This window comes from Anoplolepis gracilipes, chromosome 14 (genome assembly GCF_047496725.1).
Source record: "Anoplolepis gracilipes chromosome 14, ASM4749672v1, whole genome shotgun sequence".
Taxonomy (NCBI): domain Eukaryota; kingdom Metazoa; phylum Arthropoda; class Insecta; order Hymenoptera; family Formicidae; genus Anoplolepis; species Anoplolepis gracilipes.
The window spans coordinates 4,300,352-4,321,340 of NC_132983.1; the positions used below are offsets into that span (position 1 = coordinate 4,300,352).

General features: G+C 37.3%; 1 protein-coding gene across 7 annotated transcripts in view; it reads left to right on the plus strand.

The window, feature by feature from the left end:
- The window catches only part of Ss (aryl hydrocarbon receptor spineless), a 200,380-nt gene that overhangs the window by 163,782 nt on the left and 15,609 nt on the right, over positions 1-20,989 (plus strand). For all 7 annotated transcript variants that reach the window (XM_072906722.1, XM_072906719.1, XM_072906717.1 and 4 more), the window contains one exon: positions 7,438-7,527. In XM_072906722.1, coding sequence (XP_072762823.1) covers positions 7,438-7,527 — 90 coding nt within the window. The remainder of the gene's footprint in view (positions 1-7,437; positions 7,528-20,989) is intronic.

A 20,989-nucleotide genomic window follows, 5' to 3' on the forward strand; every position in this document is an offset into this window, starting at 1 on the left:
AAAGGAAACACGTTTACATACGCTGGCAATTAATGCTGCTGTCATGCTAAGTTAGGTGAAAGGGTTAAAAAGGAGATCATAAACTAAACGGTAACGAGCATTAAAAAGTCATCACGCAAAAGGGAAAAAAATATCAGTCGGAATAAACAGACCAGTCTCTCTCTTTCTCTCTCTCTCTCTCTTTCATCGTTAAATCGATCAAATTCAGCACGAAAGTCGAACCGCATCGAAACGTCTCGCGGAAGTTAATTTAACAACCTTAATTTCTGCGAAACTATTTTTTTTTCTTGAATAATTTTTTCGTATCGCGTTACCAGGAAAATTGGCAAATCCGCAAATATAATAAGTGCATTCACATCGCTTTACCGACATTTTGTAGGAAACTCGGTTTTAATAAAATTGGGTATAATCGTTTTCTTTTGCGCGCGTCAATTACTTTTTTTGTAAATCTAATTGTAAATTTATCGCGTACATGGATATATATAAAAAGACTTATTTAATAAAAATTTTCTCAACATTTTAATGACTAGCTCGACAAATTTTATTAATATAATTTGTCGAATAATATTAAAAAATAAATAATATTTATGTATTTAGCATTAATTATAATTTTTTTGATAGCTTCACAATTATAGCTACCAATTATATACGTTTTGATTTTGATATTTGGTGCTTTGATATCCGATTAAGGAAACACCGGTAAAAATGAAAACGTCAGTCATGTAGTTATACATATGTACGGAATGTGCATCCCTAGGTATAACAATAACGTTTAAGAGACATTAAATGCAATACGAAGAAGGTGAGTTAGTAGAGAACCTCGATTGTCCACTCCAATTACGTTTTATGGAACGGCGGATACTCAAGCTCGGTATATAATTGCGGCGTAATCATCAATGCAATGCGCGGCTTACTAATCCTAAAATTAGTAGAGACCAGATGGCGGCAGCTGGCAATTACAGAGCACCGGGTCAGTGATATCACAAATGTATCCCCCGTGTATATCTACCGCGTAAGGTAATATTCGATCTTCGATGTATTTGTAGTTGGATATTTTTTTTTCATCATCAAGACTAATCGCCGTTTAACCATATTTATTGCCATTAAATAAATTCGTACATACATTTGATCGGGTATCTTCATGATCACGATTTGACTCGTATATTAATTTTACTACCAGATGTAATCTCAATGACGAATTTAAATTGTTTAAGACTAAGAAACTCATTCGCGAAATATTCATCGAGTGGACGCGTCGTGTTTCTTTTTTTTTTTTTTTTTTTTTTTTTTGATGTGGTAAACTTTAAGATATCTATCTTGAAGTGTTTTTGGAACGATCAGATCGAGAATCAAGGACATTGCTAGCAATGTGAGCGGAAATCAAGCAGAGAGGGCGAACGCGATTCTCGTAGACAGTGAGTCAGTATGTGAGAGAGGGAAAGAGAGAGAGAGAGAGAGAGAGAGAGAGAGACGTGGACTGAGTCAAAGGTAAAGTCTGTAGGTTGGGTGGGTGCATGGGATGGGATGATATGAGGTTAGGTTGGTGGTCGACGGGGCTCGCCTTGGTCTGGCACCGCTAGTCCTTCCCGTATTGATCGCGTGCTCCTTTCCTCCCTTAGATACCGCGTCGACCCTCTCTTCAGCCTTACGTATGGCCCGGGTTCGCTTCTACCTTAGGCTCGACCTTAAGCCGAGACGTTCATGGCGGATCCTCTGGATTAAAATCAAGGGTTGAAATTTATATAAGTTTGGCGAGCTTATCTCTCGATCTATGTTTCTTGCACACATGATTATTCGTGATAATAAAAACCGATTGATGTAAAGCACATCTTTTCATATTTATGTGAAACTCGATTTTTAAACTCGATGGAATTTTGTTAATAATATTTTTCATAGTTAGAAAAAATGGATTTATTTTATTTTAATCTATAATAATTTTTTGATAATTATATCACATTTTTAATTATTATCGGAAGAAATTCGAAAACTTTTTTTTTGTAGCTAAATAGATCTTTAGAAAATTTCAAGTTTTTTTTTTTTATTTTATTGATTATGATTCAGTAACAACAAATGAAGCAATGACAATTTAAGTTTTTAATCTTTCACATCACACACATATAAAATAATATTTATCATTCTTATTTTACAGATAAAAACAGATAAAAATTATCCAACCAAATAACAAAGTAATAATTCAATTTGGATAAATAATTCAATATATTATATAACAATTGTCATGTTTTTAAATCTATCACATGCGATGCAATTACTTTTCGCACATGGATATTTTGTGAAAGAAATGTTTGTGCGAAGCATGTGGACTCACTCGCCATCTGATAACATGTTTTTTTTTTTTTTTCACGGCAAAGTTGTAAGATGGTTGCCGGTGCGCTACATGCATATGCGTAATTTGAGGAAAGGGATGTATTTACCGCGTCGTTGAACGATCTTAACGAGATACGATGCCGAAGAGCTTAATTAACGGAGGGTCTGAAAGGCGTCCGTCACGCGCGCTCGATATGCGAGAGTGACCAATGAATTAAAAGATATTGCCCGGTCTCAGAGTGCCATGACGAGCAAACCCTTCTCAACGAAGCTACAGCAGGTGAAGCTGCCGCGGTCGCATAATTTTCTCAAAACAAACACTCGTACGTGTCCAGGATGTTTATAAGAATTATGTCGATAGTGCGATATCATTTTATATGAGCGTCAATCAAGAGATCTGAATTATCTAACAAGAAGATCAGAGTTTAATAAGAGTCAAAAAATTCGTCGAGCTTTTGCAATCTACTAGGATGTCAATTTCGTTTGTTTATTATTAATTTTTCTAAATCGGAATAGCTACGTTTTTAATTGACGTAATCTATGTTTCTTATCAAAATTATTCCTAAGCGCGATTCACCACGATAATAAAATTCCACGACGAATCGCGTTGATCCAATTTTTGTCATTGTCACCAGGCTTGGTCGCGTGCTCGTTTGCAACGCAATTAGTTGTCTGATAAACGAGAGTAAGACGGTCGAATTTAGAGATAAATTGTCGCGAGAGGAGGGTGAGAGGGAGAAAAGAACCAGGCCGAAAACCAGGGCCAATTTGGATGCGGTTTTAATCGGCCATACCACAAGATGAAGAATGGTGTAATATACGGGATCGTTAATGATAATAATGCATGCAACGTAAATAACGCGACGAGCCGTTGCGTATGGAAATGAAAATTGCTACGAAAATCTGCACACAAACGCGTTAACGCACAGCTTAAAAATTCTTTGTGCTTTACATCTTTTTTTTTATTGATCTCTAAATGCCAACGACTTCTCTTTTCGTATCTATCTCTCTCTCTCTCTCTCTCTCTTTGAGGCTTGCGAGGTCGGGCGTTGATATAACACTCACGTAAATTTTATTCTACTTTGGAATTATGCATCAACGACTGATTAGAAACACGCATTCGATTTTACCGCGGTATTAAATTAAAATGCACAACTCTGTGAATATTGCACTTCCACGATGTCGTGTGTGTTTATTTATATGTATATAAAGTGGCATTGCTATCTCTCTTGAGATTTGCAAGGAAATATTAATATAATACGTGTAGCTAATAAAAAGCAAACTCTATTTTAGATATACAAATTAATTATTAATTTGAGTATTTTAATATGATTTGCATACAATATATTGAACAAATTCATAACGAATTATGTTCACTTTAGTTTAATATTTTATAATTACGATAATTTTATTATTACGATTTAGTACGCGTTGTTGGATTACTATATCGAGTTGTGGATGTGATCGTGTGATGAAAAATTTCATAAAGCGTTCTCGTAAAATAACACGATTCATTAAGAAAAATTGCCCTCTTTTCGATATTTAAATCCGATATTAAATCGGCCACGCACGGTTACGCATCGCGGAAGCGCGGGTGTTTCTTTTCCGCGAAGAAAGGGGGAAAAACAAAGAGGGAGGAAGGAAGAGGAGGAAAAAAAAAGATGCACACGCGGTTTTTTATTTCTCGCGTGAGCCGCTCGGCGAATCCAGTCGCGTGCCACTCGCGGGCGCACTCGCGTGTTCCGTCCAAGCGTGAACTTCTAATACCCCTTCATCCTCACCTTGACTCTCCCGCATTAGCGGGTCGCCAATAATACTTCACGCACGAAATCTTTCCATTTTCTTCGTTCACATGCGAGCGGGAGTCACGGGCACGGACGGCAATGCCCGGCACGATCGGCACGCCGGTATGCAGATTTCGAGTTCAAGAAACCAAACAGTATTCTTCGCGGACATTCATCACGAACATACGTAAGACTCACCCGCGAACATACAGGTCTGATTGATCGAAGAAGCTATGATTAAAACATTAATTCGAAACAATTGTTTGTACATGTCGATTGTACGTTAATTTTGGAAATATTTTAAGATAATTCGAATAATATGTAACTCATCTTAAATGATTTCTGGAAATAGTACAAAAGCGTTTATTTATGAAAAAAAAAAAAAAAAAAAAAAATAACTTAGTTCGTAGTAGTTGAAATATAATTTTAGAATTTCCATTTAGAATTTCAAAATGTATTGCTGTAGGACATAAAGTCCGCCCAGATTGCGATTTATTTCCATTTCGCTTCGTTTTATACGCGAGATCTCTGACAAAATAATAGTCATGATCGTGAAGACCCCGCAAACTGGTCGATCGAGAGAAAACCCCCCCCGATTACTTCCCCAAACAATTGCAATTATAGTAGTAAGGGCGAACGAGTCTCGCGGGATGTCTACCACGGAATGGCTATGTCGGCCATTTCGAAGGGATGGAAAAGGAAGGGGGAAGCGCACGGAGAAAATCCTATTATAGCTCCGTATCCTACGCGACGTGGTACACAGCGTGCGGGGTGAAACGAGACGAGGTCGTAGGAGACTCACCCCTCGCGCGCACATCCGTATTGACGCAACCGCCAGGAGCCCACCCTGCGGATTAACCAATCAAAACGCAGCATCCGCGCATGCGATCGCTCGGAAGTGTGCCATTTTGTACACCGTGCTATCGCGAGACATAATCGAGGCTCCTACCCGAAGCGACCGGAAAATGAGACCGAGAGTTTGACACAGTGACATATTTAATCATAACGAAAGGGTGCGAAAAGTGCGACGCATTCGATACTCAACTATGAAACAAAATGCACGATTAGATCATAGTCTATCTGTTTTTTTTTTTTACATTTTAAAGAAGATATGTCAGATTTAAAAAGAAAATATATGCCTGCGAATTTCTGATAAACCACCGTAATTATTATTAAACGCGCCGCTTCTAAGAAATACGGCTCTCATTTTATCCCGGAAGTAATGAGATAGTACGAAATCCGCGATCGCATTGCTTGCGAGAATGTCGGAAGCCAGGATTAGGAAGCCTCGAGATATCCGCAATTATCGTAACTTTACGAGCGTACATCGCGTCGGTGCCATAAAGCGGGAGAATCTTGAGATACCATGGAAAATTTAACTCTTTGCAGGTCGTGAAAATGAAGATAAGAAAAGTATAAGAAAATAAATATTGTATAATTTCTAAGATGTCCTAAGATATATTTTTGAACCGCAATTTTTTTAAAGTAATTTTAAATTGAATTATTCCTTGGTGAAAAATGGGAGATTACTCGCGTATAAATTTTTAATTTTTAACCTAAGTTTTCGTAATTATGTCTCTCGTAAGCAAGATTCTGTTGTAAAAAGTCCATCAGAGAGATTAAATAAAAATCAATTCGCAACATTTATTCACATTGATATGTAATTCATATTTTCTTTTTTACAATCCGATTTCAGCGAACTCGCCATATTTCAAAACAATAAGTTGCCGGTTCCCGATTTAGCGTGCCTGGCACTGCCACTGCGAAATAAAACAAAACAATACACATTTAGCTCGCAGAGAAAGCGGTGGAGCGGACGGAGGCTTTAAATGGTTTCCACCCTGCTTCCCCGACCGATATATAGCGCGTGGGCTGAAGACTGGTTAAAACTGGGACGGATATTTTCGGCTCTTCGATGCGCGGTGCGCATTCGTCTGTTGCGAGAGAGGCCGGGAGAGGTAGAGAGAGAGAGAGAGAGAGAGAGAGAGAGAGAGAGAGAGAGAGAATTCGTTTGGTATTTGTCGGTATCGGAACCGCCGATAAATGGGAAAACTTTCCCGGGGCAGTTTTCAGAGCGCGTTCCCGGCAGAAGGGAAACAACGCTCTCGCCGCCCTCACCGCCCTCGCCGCCCTCGCTGCTTTCCAAAAGGCAACGCACCCTTCCGTTTTCGTGCCGGCGCGCTATTCTCGCGTGGCGGCTCGAAATTGCCTGTGTATTTCGGAAAGCTTAATCGTGTGCGCCACGTCGGATTATGTCCTTGAATTATTCTTATCGGCATACTCTGTATATGTACCCTTTATTCTCAAGATTCATTTGCTCTTCAAAGTTTGCTTTTTTTTATTTTTTTTCATAAAATTCCGCTATCACTACTGTAAAGGATCACGTGTTTTTGATGGAGATTACATATCAATCAGGTTTCTTTTTTTTTTTTTTTTTTTTTTTTTTTTACAAAATATTTCTCTATTAATCACGACTTGCATATTTTATAATTTAAAGATTTATATTTTGTAGAGTGAAAATGTATAAAGTGATATAAAAATATATAAAGATAGACATATTTTTTATTTCCAAACTTTGCAATAAACGCAAATAAATTTGGCATATTTATTTTTAGCATTATCACCTCTGTTTCTTCACATTGTAAACTTCATATATTTTTGTTATCGATTAAGTAATCTCTCGATTTTATAATATTTATCAATTGAATAATAACATGTGCGGGTAAAAGGATATTTTCTGTTTTTCGAGGAAGATCTAACTCGCTGATAATCGGATAACGGTTATTTTCGGCATCGAAGTAAACACTCGAGTTGCAAGCTCGTTTGGTATTTACCGGTATCGAGTCCGCAGACAAATGAGAAAACTTTTCAGGGAACGTTTTCGTATGATGCCGCCGCAAAACGCTAGGCCTTTGCTTTCGAAAAGGCAACGTACCCTTTCGTTCTCGTGCCGCCGCTCTATTCTCGCAGGGTATACTCACATGTACGTCTAACTACGTCTAAACCTATATTTTGCGGTGCTCTTAACTTAACACGCTACGAATTAGCCTCTTGAACTTTGCCCCGATGCAAAAACGGAGCAGTCTTTCGGTTTCCGATTATGATCAATTCCGGATATTTTACGCACGTGTTTTATTTAACTGACGATTAACAGATGATTCAAAACATTCATTATTAATATAGCTTATATTAACGCAGCTATCACAATTAACCTATAATATAATTGTGCGGATATGTTACATTAATATTTTATTCAATTATAATATTTATTAATACAGGTACAAGTAACTATTTAATTTCATCATCAATATATTTCATTTCATTTCAGGCACTGAACGGGTTCCTGCTAATATTGACTTGCGACGGGGAAGTGTTTTTCGCTACCCACAGCATAGAGAGTTACCTAGGCTTCCATCAGGTATGTTTAAATTTATAATTGAACCAATTATACAATGTTATCATTATGATAGAAAAAAATATATGTGTATAAAATATTCTATACTGTATAGAATATTACAAAGTTTTTAGATTTTTATATTCAAAAAATAGTAGATGCATTATTTCTGTAGTATAGATACAATATGAAAATGTTATATACAGTGTGTAAAATTTATAGCTGTATTCTCGCGAACTATATAATATTTATTATTAAAATTAGATTGTTAATAATCTAAAGATCTCTCTTGAAAAATATCTCGCTGTTAGAATATATCAGAATTTTACGCACGTGAGACAAATCTTTGTCAATAAATCTGATGACGTTTTAAAGAGAATCATTTGTCACTTGTCGCTTAAAAGCACAGTCGATGCACTAAGTAGATCCATAATAATACTTATAGATACAGAACACGTTTGCTCTTAAGCTGCCTTTTATTACGAGGTAATTCTAAACGTAGTTCACCCTTGTTAGTTTATCTTCAGTCACCGTGTATCCACACCTGACACGCGGCAGTCACGCCAACGCCGTCAAGTTCACCGTACGTGTCACGTTTGTCCAAGCGTCATCCCTTTCACGAGACAATGTACCCTTTCGCTAGAACTGACAGCCGACATACATTTTTCAGTAGTAACAGTAGGTCATCGACGCAATCGTGTAACATGCATCGCCGTTACTTAGCACATCTTGGACAAATCTGTCCGAGATGCTTGAATAGAAGGATCTCAGTTTATTCTCGTCAAACTTATTTCTGATAATTTATAAATATTTATCGATTTTTTTTTTTTTTTTATTATAACTCTCGGCAACAGTTTGCGTACAAAATATTATGAATGCGGAGAATTTTAAGAATCGTGCTTCATTTTGAAACGTTTTTTTCTTCAAATTCGATGTTATTTAAACATGATTTTGCGCAGGTCTCTCGATTATCGCGATTTCTATTAGCCCAATCATCAGATTTGCATGTACACGACTATCCTAATGTGTGAATTGGATAAGAAACGGCGTCGGGAGCGAGATGTACGAATTTCGATTTTAATTAATTATGACATGGAAAAATGCTAAACTGGACTCATTAAGGACGACGTAATGTCGGCGATTTTATTCTCTATGTCGGCGCGTCTGCGACGATCGTGCAGGGATCGTTTCACGTGTGGGAACTACGGAATACCGATCCTGATCCGCCAGGCAGACCGAATCTAATTGCGATCCACACCGTTGCACATTCGATTGCTACCGACGGTGTTCCCGCGCACGATCATTTGGATACTTGGACGATACCTCCGTTCTCTTCGGGGTTTCCCCCTTAATGATAAAGCGGCCTGTAACCACAGTGCCGGTGCAGGCTATTGGTTCCACGCGAGAGCATTGTGTACACAATGTGGAAACCGATTTCGCGCTATATTTCCGATACATGTCGGCGAGGAACACGTTGGCGAATGTCCGTCGCGTTCGATCAGCCCATTCGAGTCCCGCTCGATTTGATAATGCATCGGAAGAGGTGTCGGCAGATTCTCCAAATTTCTCGAGATCACGGAATCTTGAGTACCGAATTGGTCACGAGAGTTGCCGTGTTGCTCAAGAGTCGACGACGAAGAGTAATAAACAATTTACATATAAATATACATTGAGAAGCTTGAGAAATTAATTGGCATCGATTTATACACGTAATAAAAGGCGTAATATTTATATGATTTTGAAAAATAATTCAACTTACGTAGAACTAATCATTTTTTCTTCTATAAATATTTTTTTTTTTTTTTTTTTATAAAAGCTATTTATTTTTTAATTTTAATTCCAAAGTTGAAAGATACACACGACGTATATTAGATTATTTCCGTGTTTCGGGGGAAAATCAACAATCTCTGATCGCGTTATATCGCTGGTCGTCCACGCGAGAGCGCATTAAAGAATCATCCATCTATCTATGTACGGGGGATAGGTGCTCGACTACCCGGCATAATACCGTCACTCGAGCCCCCTCGGTAGGTAGGTAGGTAGATAGGTATACACTCGGGCACGCACGCAAACGCAATGTGCATACATTGTAAAAAATGACGGATGATGATTTCCCGAGCCGATGACTCTCTATACGGGGCGCACGCGAACGCGTTGGGTATGAATTGCAGAAAATAGCGGACGATGATTTTCTGACTCGATGACCGCATATCCGAGACAACAAAAAAAAGGAACGAAGAAAAGTGGTTTGTTATATACGAGCGTTCTAGATTTCCTCCTAAATATCCCTCGCGATACACGCGCGCGTTATATATGTGTGCGTTTGAAATCACCGCGACGGAAATCATTCGCCCCGGTTTCGCTGGGAATGACGGAAGTCGAATTGGCTTCTTGCACAAGTGATTTGGGAGGAATGTGATTGTGGGAAAAAAATACGCAATGCGAATTTTATCGTCATTTTCCACGTGTAAATCAAAGACCCGATCAATTATACATTTTGTCGTATTAATATTTATACAAATTATTTATATTTATATGTATAAATTAATTTTTTTATTTTGCCATTTTATTTTTGATATATGGTTCAATTTTTATAACAAACTTGATGATGTAAAATACGTGCAAAAACACATTAAATATTTATTAGAATACAAACGTATCACATGAATAATTGCTAAGAATTAATTAAACAGAATTAAAATTTAAAACTAAAAGGATTAATTTACCGAATATCTTACTTTATATCAATTTATATATAATATCTTTTATATATTTAATTTTTTATTTATATTTAAATCTTTAGCTTGGAAATTATATCAATGAACTCACTTTATATTTAAAATCAACGCTATACTTTGACTTGAAAAAACAAAAAGAGAGAAAGAAACATCGCATGATAAGATACATTTATCTTTCTACTTTCACAGAATGACATTGGTTGTTCAAGTCTCGTGATGAAATATTGATTTATTCACGCGCACTCGTGTGTTTTACGCGTTTCTTACTTTGTGACGCAGATTTTCCGATAGCATCTCGCGATAGTATCTCTCAATGTTCTTTACACGTAAACGGACCTTACGGAATACGTGTTATAAATTGTATTGAAGGACCCTTGATTCGTATTCTTTAACAAGCTCGAATTATTACGCCAACTTCGTGCAAGTATCCATTGAGACGTAACAATGCACGCAACGGTACCGTATATGTTGTATACGATATATATGTATTGAGAAAAACAGGGACGATGACTTTGCACGAGCTGCATTCGAGGTAGATAGGCGTCTTGTTAGGATTTTTTTTTTTTTTTTTTCTTCTTTGTTTTTTTCGAATCTAGTATCCTCTTTTTCTCTTTCACTCGAATCATGATTTTATTTTGTGTCGCATTATTTTACTTTTGTAGAGTCATATTCATGGATTGATCTTGCCTGTTATCTTTTGTGGAAAGAATTGCTTAGAATGACAGAGAATGACATTACAAAATTTCTCCATGATTAATAGTATCCATTTTCTTCTCCCCTTTTTTTCATATATTTACTAATACATATTTACATACTTTTCTTGCGACATCAATTTGATTTACTCTGATGCATCTCTTGTTCCTTCCTAAAATTACATTTTTCAAATATAATATATTACTTAAAAATTGATTCATATTATTATATCTTTGGATAACGTCTGTTCTAAATCCGAGAAATATTTTCTATTTATTATTCGCGATGCGAATAATAAGAATGCATCTCATCCCGTTACGAAAATCATTCATCTGCATCCGTAATGAAAATAATTCACCGCAGACCTCGTGCGGATGCTCGAGATGTTAGGAACGCGAGCAAATGCACGCGAACTTAAGAGCGCATTTATTAGATGCGTTATAAGAAGGTATTTTTAGGAAAACCATCTCCTCGAAAGCGACATAATCATCTTTGAGATGGAAATTATTGATTTGTTCACTCCATCTTCAAACTATTCTGTCTATTTTTAAAGATTCATCGAAATAAATATCGCGAAATTAACTTTAGCAAAAATCTGTTCGTGGAACACTCAATAAACAATTTTTAATAACGATTTTTGTTAACAATCATAAAAAGAAAAGGAAATTAAATTGCAATTAATTAGTTTTAAATTCCAGAAAAAAACCGGCGTGATTTAAAATATTTCAAATATAGGTCGAAAATATTAATATCTCTTTCTTTTACACGGAATTCCTCAGTTCTCGTCTTATATTCGAGTTCGTGCACTCATCCATCCGCGATCTTTCGACGAGGAAAAACCCCGGTCGCAACCCTTGTCCGCTCAAGCGTAACGCACGCGACGCGCAACGGCCGCGATGATTTTGCATGACTCGATGACCGCATCTAAGTCGACGTAATCGCGGACGGTACGTTTCGGACTACGCGATTGCACGGCCCCGTAAACTCGCGTTTGCGAAAACTCGGTTCAAGACCCTCGGAGGGCGAGGGGGGGCGAGCCACGTATCGCCCCGGTGACGAGGGAAAAAGCGCGTAATGACAGCGTCGACCCACAATGTAATTCACGAGCGGTCTTTTGCGCTCGCGCCGACTCTTTTAGTTCCATATCTCACGCGAGAAATATAAAAAAGCTCTCGCGGACACACACAAACCGTCTGCGTTATAGAAGGGAGCTCTTTAGAAGCATCGAGGCGCGGTTTCGCGATTGTCGGCGGCGGCCGGCACGCCGTTTAATTGGGCTGATAAAGTCGATTCGATGCTCAACGAGCCTTTATGCCCCGTGACCCGCGTCTGGATAAAAGTAATAACTTAACTGAAAGGTCACAGGGTGCTTATCGCCCCGCGAGAGCCAAGAAGGGAGAAACAGGCGGAGGGAAAGCAGACCTTGAATCGATGGAGGTAAGGCTCCCTCTCGAGAGGGTAAATGGCTTCTCCGTACGGCATGTTATTTCATATTTACTTTGAGATCTCCATCCTAATTATTTCTGCGCGATAGAGGCTCGCTGAATAACGTAATTCAAGATAGCCAACAGTTTTTGAAAAATTTGATATTAAAGTGTACAATACTATAGTTATCTCTCTCTCTCTCTCTCTCTTTCTTTTTTTTATTCATTTCAAAAAGGATACAATTTGTTTTCTCCTGAGAAAAAATTATTACGATGATTTCAATATTCACAAAATACAAATGTCAATTATATCTGGTGTAAAGTGCAGTTTAGCGCGATGAAGATTAATCTCGCCGAGATGACAGACTTAATTACAGCGCGTCATAAGCATATTAAATATAAATAATAATGATAGTAATAAAGTAATAACGGATTGCTCCGTTCACGCCCGATGGCAATATGTATAATTTGCGTAAGCAGAATGCGATCATTTCATGTACGAGATGAAATCTATCGGAAAGTCTAATACCGCTGCGCCCTGTTAGAGGCTCGGTAAAGATGCAATTTAAAAAGAAATAATAACTAAGTAGTACTCCGGATGCTACTAAATTTCCTTCATGATTTTTCCGTTCGTCGCAGGTGCTGCGAACAATTCTTTTTTTTTTTTTTTTTTTTTTTTTTTTAGTGATAACGCGTCTTACAATTAGCCTTTATTACAATAGCCACGTAGGTTATATGAAAAATTCTTTTTCTTTAGTAATAACCTCGTCTTACAAAGATAGTCGTCAGGGAACGACAGTGAATTATATCTCGCCATTACCTCGTTTACGTATCTGTAACAACGATCGCGTATTAATTGTCGTTAGACGCGTGAAATGTCGTCCGCGTGATTTAGGATCCGAAAGGAGTTGAAACGTATAATACACGTGTCACGCGTAATGATGAATTATTTCGCATACTATCCGGATTATACGTAGCACAAAAGCACACGCGTAATCGTAGTTCATATAATTGGACAACATTGATGTGAATAATTAAAGTAAGCAAATAGTATTATTGGATCAGCTATTATAAGATCAATATTTCGCTTAATATAAAAATGTGCAGTTTAAAATGGTCTACTATTCAATAACAATTTACTATTCAACAGTGAAGTCGGTTTATTACAATAGAAATGTTCTTTTTATTAATAAAACTTGAAAGAGTGATAAAAGATTATTTAATTAATTCATTTATATGCATATAAACTTTAAAATGTGAAAATCAGTATAGAAAAACGACGTAAAAGTCAGTTTTGATTTATTCAATAAAAAGAGATATAAGACTAAGGCTGAATGTTCTGAAAAACATAAAAATAAAAATAAGTCTTGCGATGAGAGCAAATTTTAATTTTATATACATATATATTTCGTATAAATGTTAAGATAAAAGTTCACAAGAAGGTGGCAAAAATATAAATCATATAGACTATATATCCGCGAAAGAATGGCTGATAATTAAATAAAGGTATCCGTGTACGGAACACGGGAAATCGTGCGTCCGCAAATTCTCGTTAGCGTTTGAGGTATTAAAAGATCGCGACTTACGTGACTCCGAAAGGGAACATGCTCGTACTTTTGCGCGTAATCTCTCGGTGGATCACAGGCGACGCTTCCGTGATGATATGAGGATGAAGGAGACGGTAGAAAGGCAACGAGCGCCGACAAAAAATTGCACATGGGTACGTCGACGGCAATATGTTACCTTCTGTCATGTGACGCGTGTGTTCCGCAGGTACTCGAACAGTCATTTTCTCGTAAATCTCGCTTGACCGTGGACACGAATAAATCTTGTCGTCATTTACATTATCGTGCGTAATATTTTGGCGTAGCGGGTAGATGTAATAAAGCTGCCGCGCGTCAAACCGGCGTCTCAAGAAAGCAAATTACTATCGATCATATGAAACTGCTTAAAAAAAAAAAAAAAAAAATAAAAAAAAAAAAAGATAATTACCACAACAAGCACGAGGAGATTATATGCATAATTGATCGGTATCATTTATAACGCGTAAAAAAGAAATTTTTGGAAGCGTATTGAAATAGAAAAAGACTTTCTTTTTCTGATGCATCAATATTCCAATCGTACGTAATAGAATGCAATCTAATCAGTTCTATTGTTATAATATCTTCAATTTTTTGCGAATAAAAAAAATTGCAAAAATTGGGACTCTGCGTCAAAAAAAAAAGTATATTGAAGAGTGTAAAATTTTTTAAATCGTATCCCTTTACCGATTTATTTATTGCGAATTATTTAATCTCTTCTTTCGCCTCACTTTTACATCTTGCGCCATCGCTCTTAACAGATTATCCGCTGTAAAGCACACCAGATATCTTTCCTCCGTTGTTTCCTTCGTAACCGTCGTTTCCAAGCCAGCCTTCCGCTGGCGTCTCCCGTGAGAATCGTGGCGTACCTGCGTCGAAGGGTCAAGAGCCGAGTCGCCCCGTCTTTATCCCGGAATTAATTACCCATTAGCAATTACTCGCGTCCGACGAGCCTCGGAACGAGCGTCGGTGTCTCGGCGCCGCGCCGGGCGCAACTACGCCTGTAGATATCGCGAATGATTCACCGAGGGGTTAGGGGGCCCCGGGGCCCCGGGAACCCTGTTTCCTCCTTCTCCGTTCGTTCCGCAAGAATCAATTGAGCGCGTTAGCTTTAAATATATATGGTGGGCGCGCGAACCGATCGAGAAAGCCAACTGAATTATGTGGCACATTTTGACAATTAATAGTCGCTAATGAAGACACAATCGGGCTGCCCCGAAGCACTCTCGCCTTTCACCCTTCTCTCGACTCGTGTATGTGCGCGAGCAAGCGGGGCCCGAGAGGAATAATATTGAGGGATTACAAAGAATCGTGGAGGGCGCGGAGGGAACCCGAGAGGGGGGGCCGAGTTGGCCAAACCGATGCGCCGCGCCGCAGCTTCATAATTCTCCGGGTGTAATTGAGAACTCAACTTCGAGGCCGCGATATTCCATGCCGCGGATCTATAATATGTTATGGCCCGTTTGTATAAGTGAAAATGCGAGTGCGATGAGATGCGAATACACCGAAACAATTGCCGTAAAATGTATATAGGGGTTTTCAATTCAGTTTACACATTCGGTATATTATTTATTCAGGCATAAAAAGAAAGCTCTTGGAGTCTGAAATAATTTTCATTATTCTATGTAAAAATTCATAAAAATAAATGCATAATTATTTCCAATATATTATTGCGTTTCAATTCGAAATTATCTTTTCAAACTAAAACTTCTCTTCGTGATAAATAGCTAACCTTTGAACTCGTGGCATCACGTGTCATATATTTTACCTTTAAATTCTTTTAGTTGAATGTTATTTATATCTTAACTTTAAATTAATTAAGACCCTGTCTTTTCATTTTGATAATATTGCCAAGATTTCTTTATGAAAAATATCAAGGAAAGCCGTTAAAGCGATTAAAGTCACGAATTAAAGTCTGATTAATCTCAGGATACGCAAACTACTGTGTTCGTTTTTTGTATACATATATCGGTTTTCACGCGGATGTCAACGTCGGGGTGCGATACGATTATAGTCGCGACGGGGACTGGGGGAGGGGAGGGGAGGGGGAAGAGAAGGGGAGAGAGTTATTAATGCACGGCGGCGGATTAATTAATATTATCCGGCTGATTTGTTTCAATTTGTAGCGGGTCCTTTGATCGCACGGACCGAATCGTGTTTCCATCTCTGGGGTCCCCGGTCCGGTGTGTCCGGTCGGATTTATTCGCGCGCGTGCGCGGTGCCCGGATGTACCACCACCGGGGGTACGGTGCCCTCGGTACCTGCCTCCGCTGACACTGAAATATCGCGAGAACGATTTTCAAGTTCGACGAGAGCGCGATGCCCTCCTCGTGACGCGGCGGGCCACCCCCCACTCCCCCCCCCTCCCCCGCTCGTTTATCACGACTCGTACGATCGATAACTCGAGGTCTCCGCGCGCGACGTCCTCTTTCTCTCTCCCTCTCATTTTCACAAAGTCAAAATCTGTTCATAAATTCGAGCCTTAATCAGGCAAGGGATGACGAATTTTTTCATCCCTTTTTTTAGCGTCTCAATCGTTAATTTATTCTTCTTTTGCCTCCTATATATATAAAAATAAGTGAATACAATTCACTTATTTTTATATTTCTTTATATGACGGTTATATCACATTTAAGCAGGTTAATGTATTTATTTTAAAATGTATTATATCTCGTCGAATGTTTCGGAGATGCATAAATCTTCATCGTTTATTATTATTATTATTATACAAATCTCTCTCGTCTGCTATCTATAATTATTTCATTTCTAACATTTCCATGCAATTGCTCAATTATATCAAATGTAAAGACTGATAGTCAACAGAGTTAATTGCATCGAGTATCACGTTTGACACGCGAGTTTCTGAATTCATCTTACTATTTTTTCGAATTGCGTCTTACATCAGATACATAAGAGTATACGTATACATTTCACACTACATTGCCGGAAATACGCGGTTACGCAGAACCTCACGAGAAATCATTAAATAAGATACCTTTCTATCCGGTTGAGGTTTTTTTACAGCTCTGTATATATATATATATATATATATATATATATATATATATACATATATATATATATATATATATACATACGTATATATTACAGGCGAGAGAACATCTGCTAATTTTGTCATTACGTCGGAATTTTATCTCTGAAGCAATTTCAAAAATAAAAGTAGAAATACACGTTTAATTTACGCTTGTTATAATTTTGCAGAAATATGTGAAACGAACAACAGCAAAGAAGTTTCCGTCGCGAAACATGTACAAAAACTGCACATTTACATACTGTTTATTGCAAAATGCAAATGATTCATAATTACAAATATGGAATGTATCACAATTGATACTGTGTTTTTAACTCGATATCACGCCATGCTCCATTAACGTTTAAATAACTAATCTAACATTCAGTTGAATCGATAATTAAATTTCACGGAAATATTTTTATTATTTTTGAGTAATATACATACATGTTATAATTAAATATCAAATAGAAAAATTATCTCGTAAAAAGTGTCAAAACTACGACGTTGATGTTAAATCAGAACGCCAACAAGTTTACACATAAAATACACTGGATATTTATTCTCGAAAACTTTTAATTTAATTTTTTTGTTAAAATGATTTATATATAATTGTCTGTGTCTAAAGATCAATTGATAGAGTATAACGTACACACACACACACGTACACACAATAATAATAAACATCATGTTCTTAATCGATATATAATATTCTTCGGAAAAATATGGAAACCTTGAACACGATAGTAAATCGATTGGTACACGCATCTCAAGAGGTTCATACATCATCTGTCACGTGTTGGTACCCGTTGGTACCCGATGTTCGTATTTTTTGCATTTATTATCGAACAAAAATTTTCATGTAAATTTCAAAAAATCTTGAATCCAGCTAAAGAAAAATATGATATTTAATTAAATAAATCACTCGTAAATCTTCTCCGTAAGATAATTGAACGATAAATATATTACAAGAAATTATTTTACATAAATAAAAGATTTCTAGTGACGAATTCTTTGAAAGTATAAATCAACTCTTTCATTCATGCTTTAACTGACGTAAAGCACTTTTCATTGATAACGCTTTCGTTCAAAGTTTCGTTGACTCCGCTCGAATCATGTCACCGACGCGATACGACGGTCAGATCTCTCATGTTTGCGAAATAAGAGCCGACGAGAGGGTTCAAGGGACGAAATGAAAAACGAGAAGAGATCCGAGAGAGCGCGGCCCGTAGAAAGAAATAAGGAGCGACGAAGAGGGATAAGAACGAGGGGGGCACGCGGGGGTGTTTTGTGAGTAGAAAAAGAAAATAGAGCGAAGGAAGGCGAGGCCGACGCACATTCTTCGCAGGAATGTAAATCAAGTCTCTCTCTCTCTCTCTCTCTCTCTCTCTAGAAGGGGGAGGGGGGGACCGGGCCGCGCCGATGCCGGCGGGGGTGCGCTAACGTCCACCACTAAATAATTACAAGCTCTTAATTAACGACGAGGGCCGATCGTAAAGCCATCCGTGGCTGCGCGCGAGCGCGAGCGTTGCTCTCTCTCTCTCTCCTTCTCTCTCTTTTTCTCGCCCGCGTCCCGCAACCCCGCGGATACATGTTTCGAGATTATTTAAACGAGCAATGGTAACAAACGTTATACGGACGGGCCTTACCGGACCGTGGCCGCCGCCCGTCGGTGACTGGCCTTTCTCGGGCCTGGTGAGCACGGAAAGAAGGCGGGAAAAAGAGATAAACGATACCTGGATGTAGTGAAGGAGAGATGGAGAGGAAAAGAGTGAGAGACGATGGAACAGCGGAGAAGCTGTCTCGTGCGCGGATGACATCAAACTGGTATTGTAATTAATTGATTAAAAATGCGAGATGAGTTTTTGCATAAATGTTTGAAAAGACGATCGCTTCATTTGTATTCATGAACAAAAAAAAAAAAAAAGGTATAGTTATTTGATCAATACAATTCGATGCAAATTTCGTTGCAATTTGAACCCAAAGTTGCGTATTTGCATTGAATCGTAGATTTTATATAAACAAGGGAGAAAAATCTTTTTTAACGTTGAATAATTGCAGTTAAGGAGTTACGAGTGCAATTCAGAAAAATGCAGCCTCTTAAAATTATTCGCGCATGTTTTGCGCATGTTTGTATTAAGGCTATTAAGATATACGAATAATAATTTGCAGTACAAAAAAGTAGTTTATTTCATATTCAAAATATAGTGCTAGATTTCCATAGATTTCAACTGCTACAGGTCGAGGTCTTAATTAGAGCAATTTTGAAAGTTAATTATACAATAAAATTACATATGTGAATTAAAAAGTATATGCATGTTAAGTTATTATAGTTCTTTTATCTTGCATAATATCATAAATTCAGAGAAATTTGCATAATTTCCAATGCTGAATAAATTTAAAATTTTCTTTTGAAGATACGTTTTTTATTTCTTTTAGTAATGAAAGTTATTTATTTTATCACAGATAAAACGATATTCAATAATATTTTACATTAGTTAATTTCTGTGATTTCCCAAACTTTCAAACTATTTTGCATATAAATCGCGCGTAAAATAATTGAATAAAAAATTAGATACCGACAGTATTGTACGCACAATGATATAATTATATAAAAATCACAGATCTTGGTATATTTTTCTAGATAATTAAATTCTGAATGAAAAAAAGCCCGACACCTGCTATAATTTTTTAAAACTCTCACGAAAAAAGTATTAAATTTTCTCTAGCGCCATCGAGGAGGTTCAATTTAAAATGTAGACAATAATTTTAATCAGTAACTGCACTATATAATTTATACGCTCAATAACTATATTTTGCAACTCAGCATGAACTTCATAATACTGAATTTGCAAGTTGTATGATTAACTCAAGTTTATTAGAAGAATATCTGTAATTCATCAGTAGTATTTCGCGAAATTAATATTGTATATCCGCTGCTGAATTGATTAACTTTTCATGCTGTACAACTCGTGCAAATCTGATAAAATAATGAAAAAAGGGTTATCGATTAATCATATGAAATGCGATACCTATTCATAATCATAAAATTTTTTTAATTTTAATAATTCACGCTATTTTGATGTTTGTCTATGAACAAATAAAATATATTTCTAAAAAAGAGAGAAAAAAGGAAATTATTACAAATTAATATGAATGATAAAGTACTATTAGCGATATGATAATATCAATTGAAATTGTCACAATTCATAAACACAAAATATAAATGTCACATACAAAATGTTAAACGTCTCGTAATTATTAATATATGTATATTCTCGATGTCTCGAACGGGAAGCGCTGTAAATTTCGTTGAAAGGCATTCGAACGGACGAGCAATTACATTAGCACGTGAAAATTATGTTTATCTTTACCATAATATGTCGCGAAACAAGAGCGAAGAAGAGTAGTTGATCATTATGTTGGAGAATAATTTAATATGCGTATTACTAACGGGGAGACTTTTGCAATTCGTTGAAACGCGCTTCCAAGAAAACATAATGGCATTAAAAGGAGAAGAGGGAAAAGTGGGAATTATATTGATTATTCTTTCGATACGAATCTCAGAGTTCCTTGGGGCCTTCATCGGAGACGTTTGACACACACGGTCCGATTATAATTTGCGTAAGAAGCACAAGCACGTGAGCGTGCAATTATATCCTCGTCAAGTCGCGATCCAGGCCGCTTCGCTATCGACCTGCGATTAAAATATAATTTGTGATTAGGCCACTTAACGGGAGCGATCGTCCAGATTGGAGGCCTATTATGCGTAGGTACGTGACGACAAACTATTACAGCGTAAGATGTAATTGCGGACCGTTTATAAGTCCCGCGGTGGCGTTAAGAGCAATTTACACTTTGGCTCGCCTCTATCGATCGACGATTTTAAGAGGGACATTATTCTGTTATTGTGCGTTTTCCAGATACGTCGGCAAATGCTACGTATTTGCCCGGTTTTACTACCAGTTGTATAAGGAGATCAGGAGGATTGTAAGATCATTAAAGTATCTCTAGTGAGAC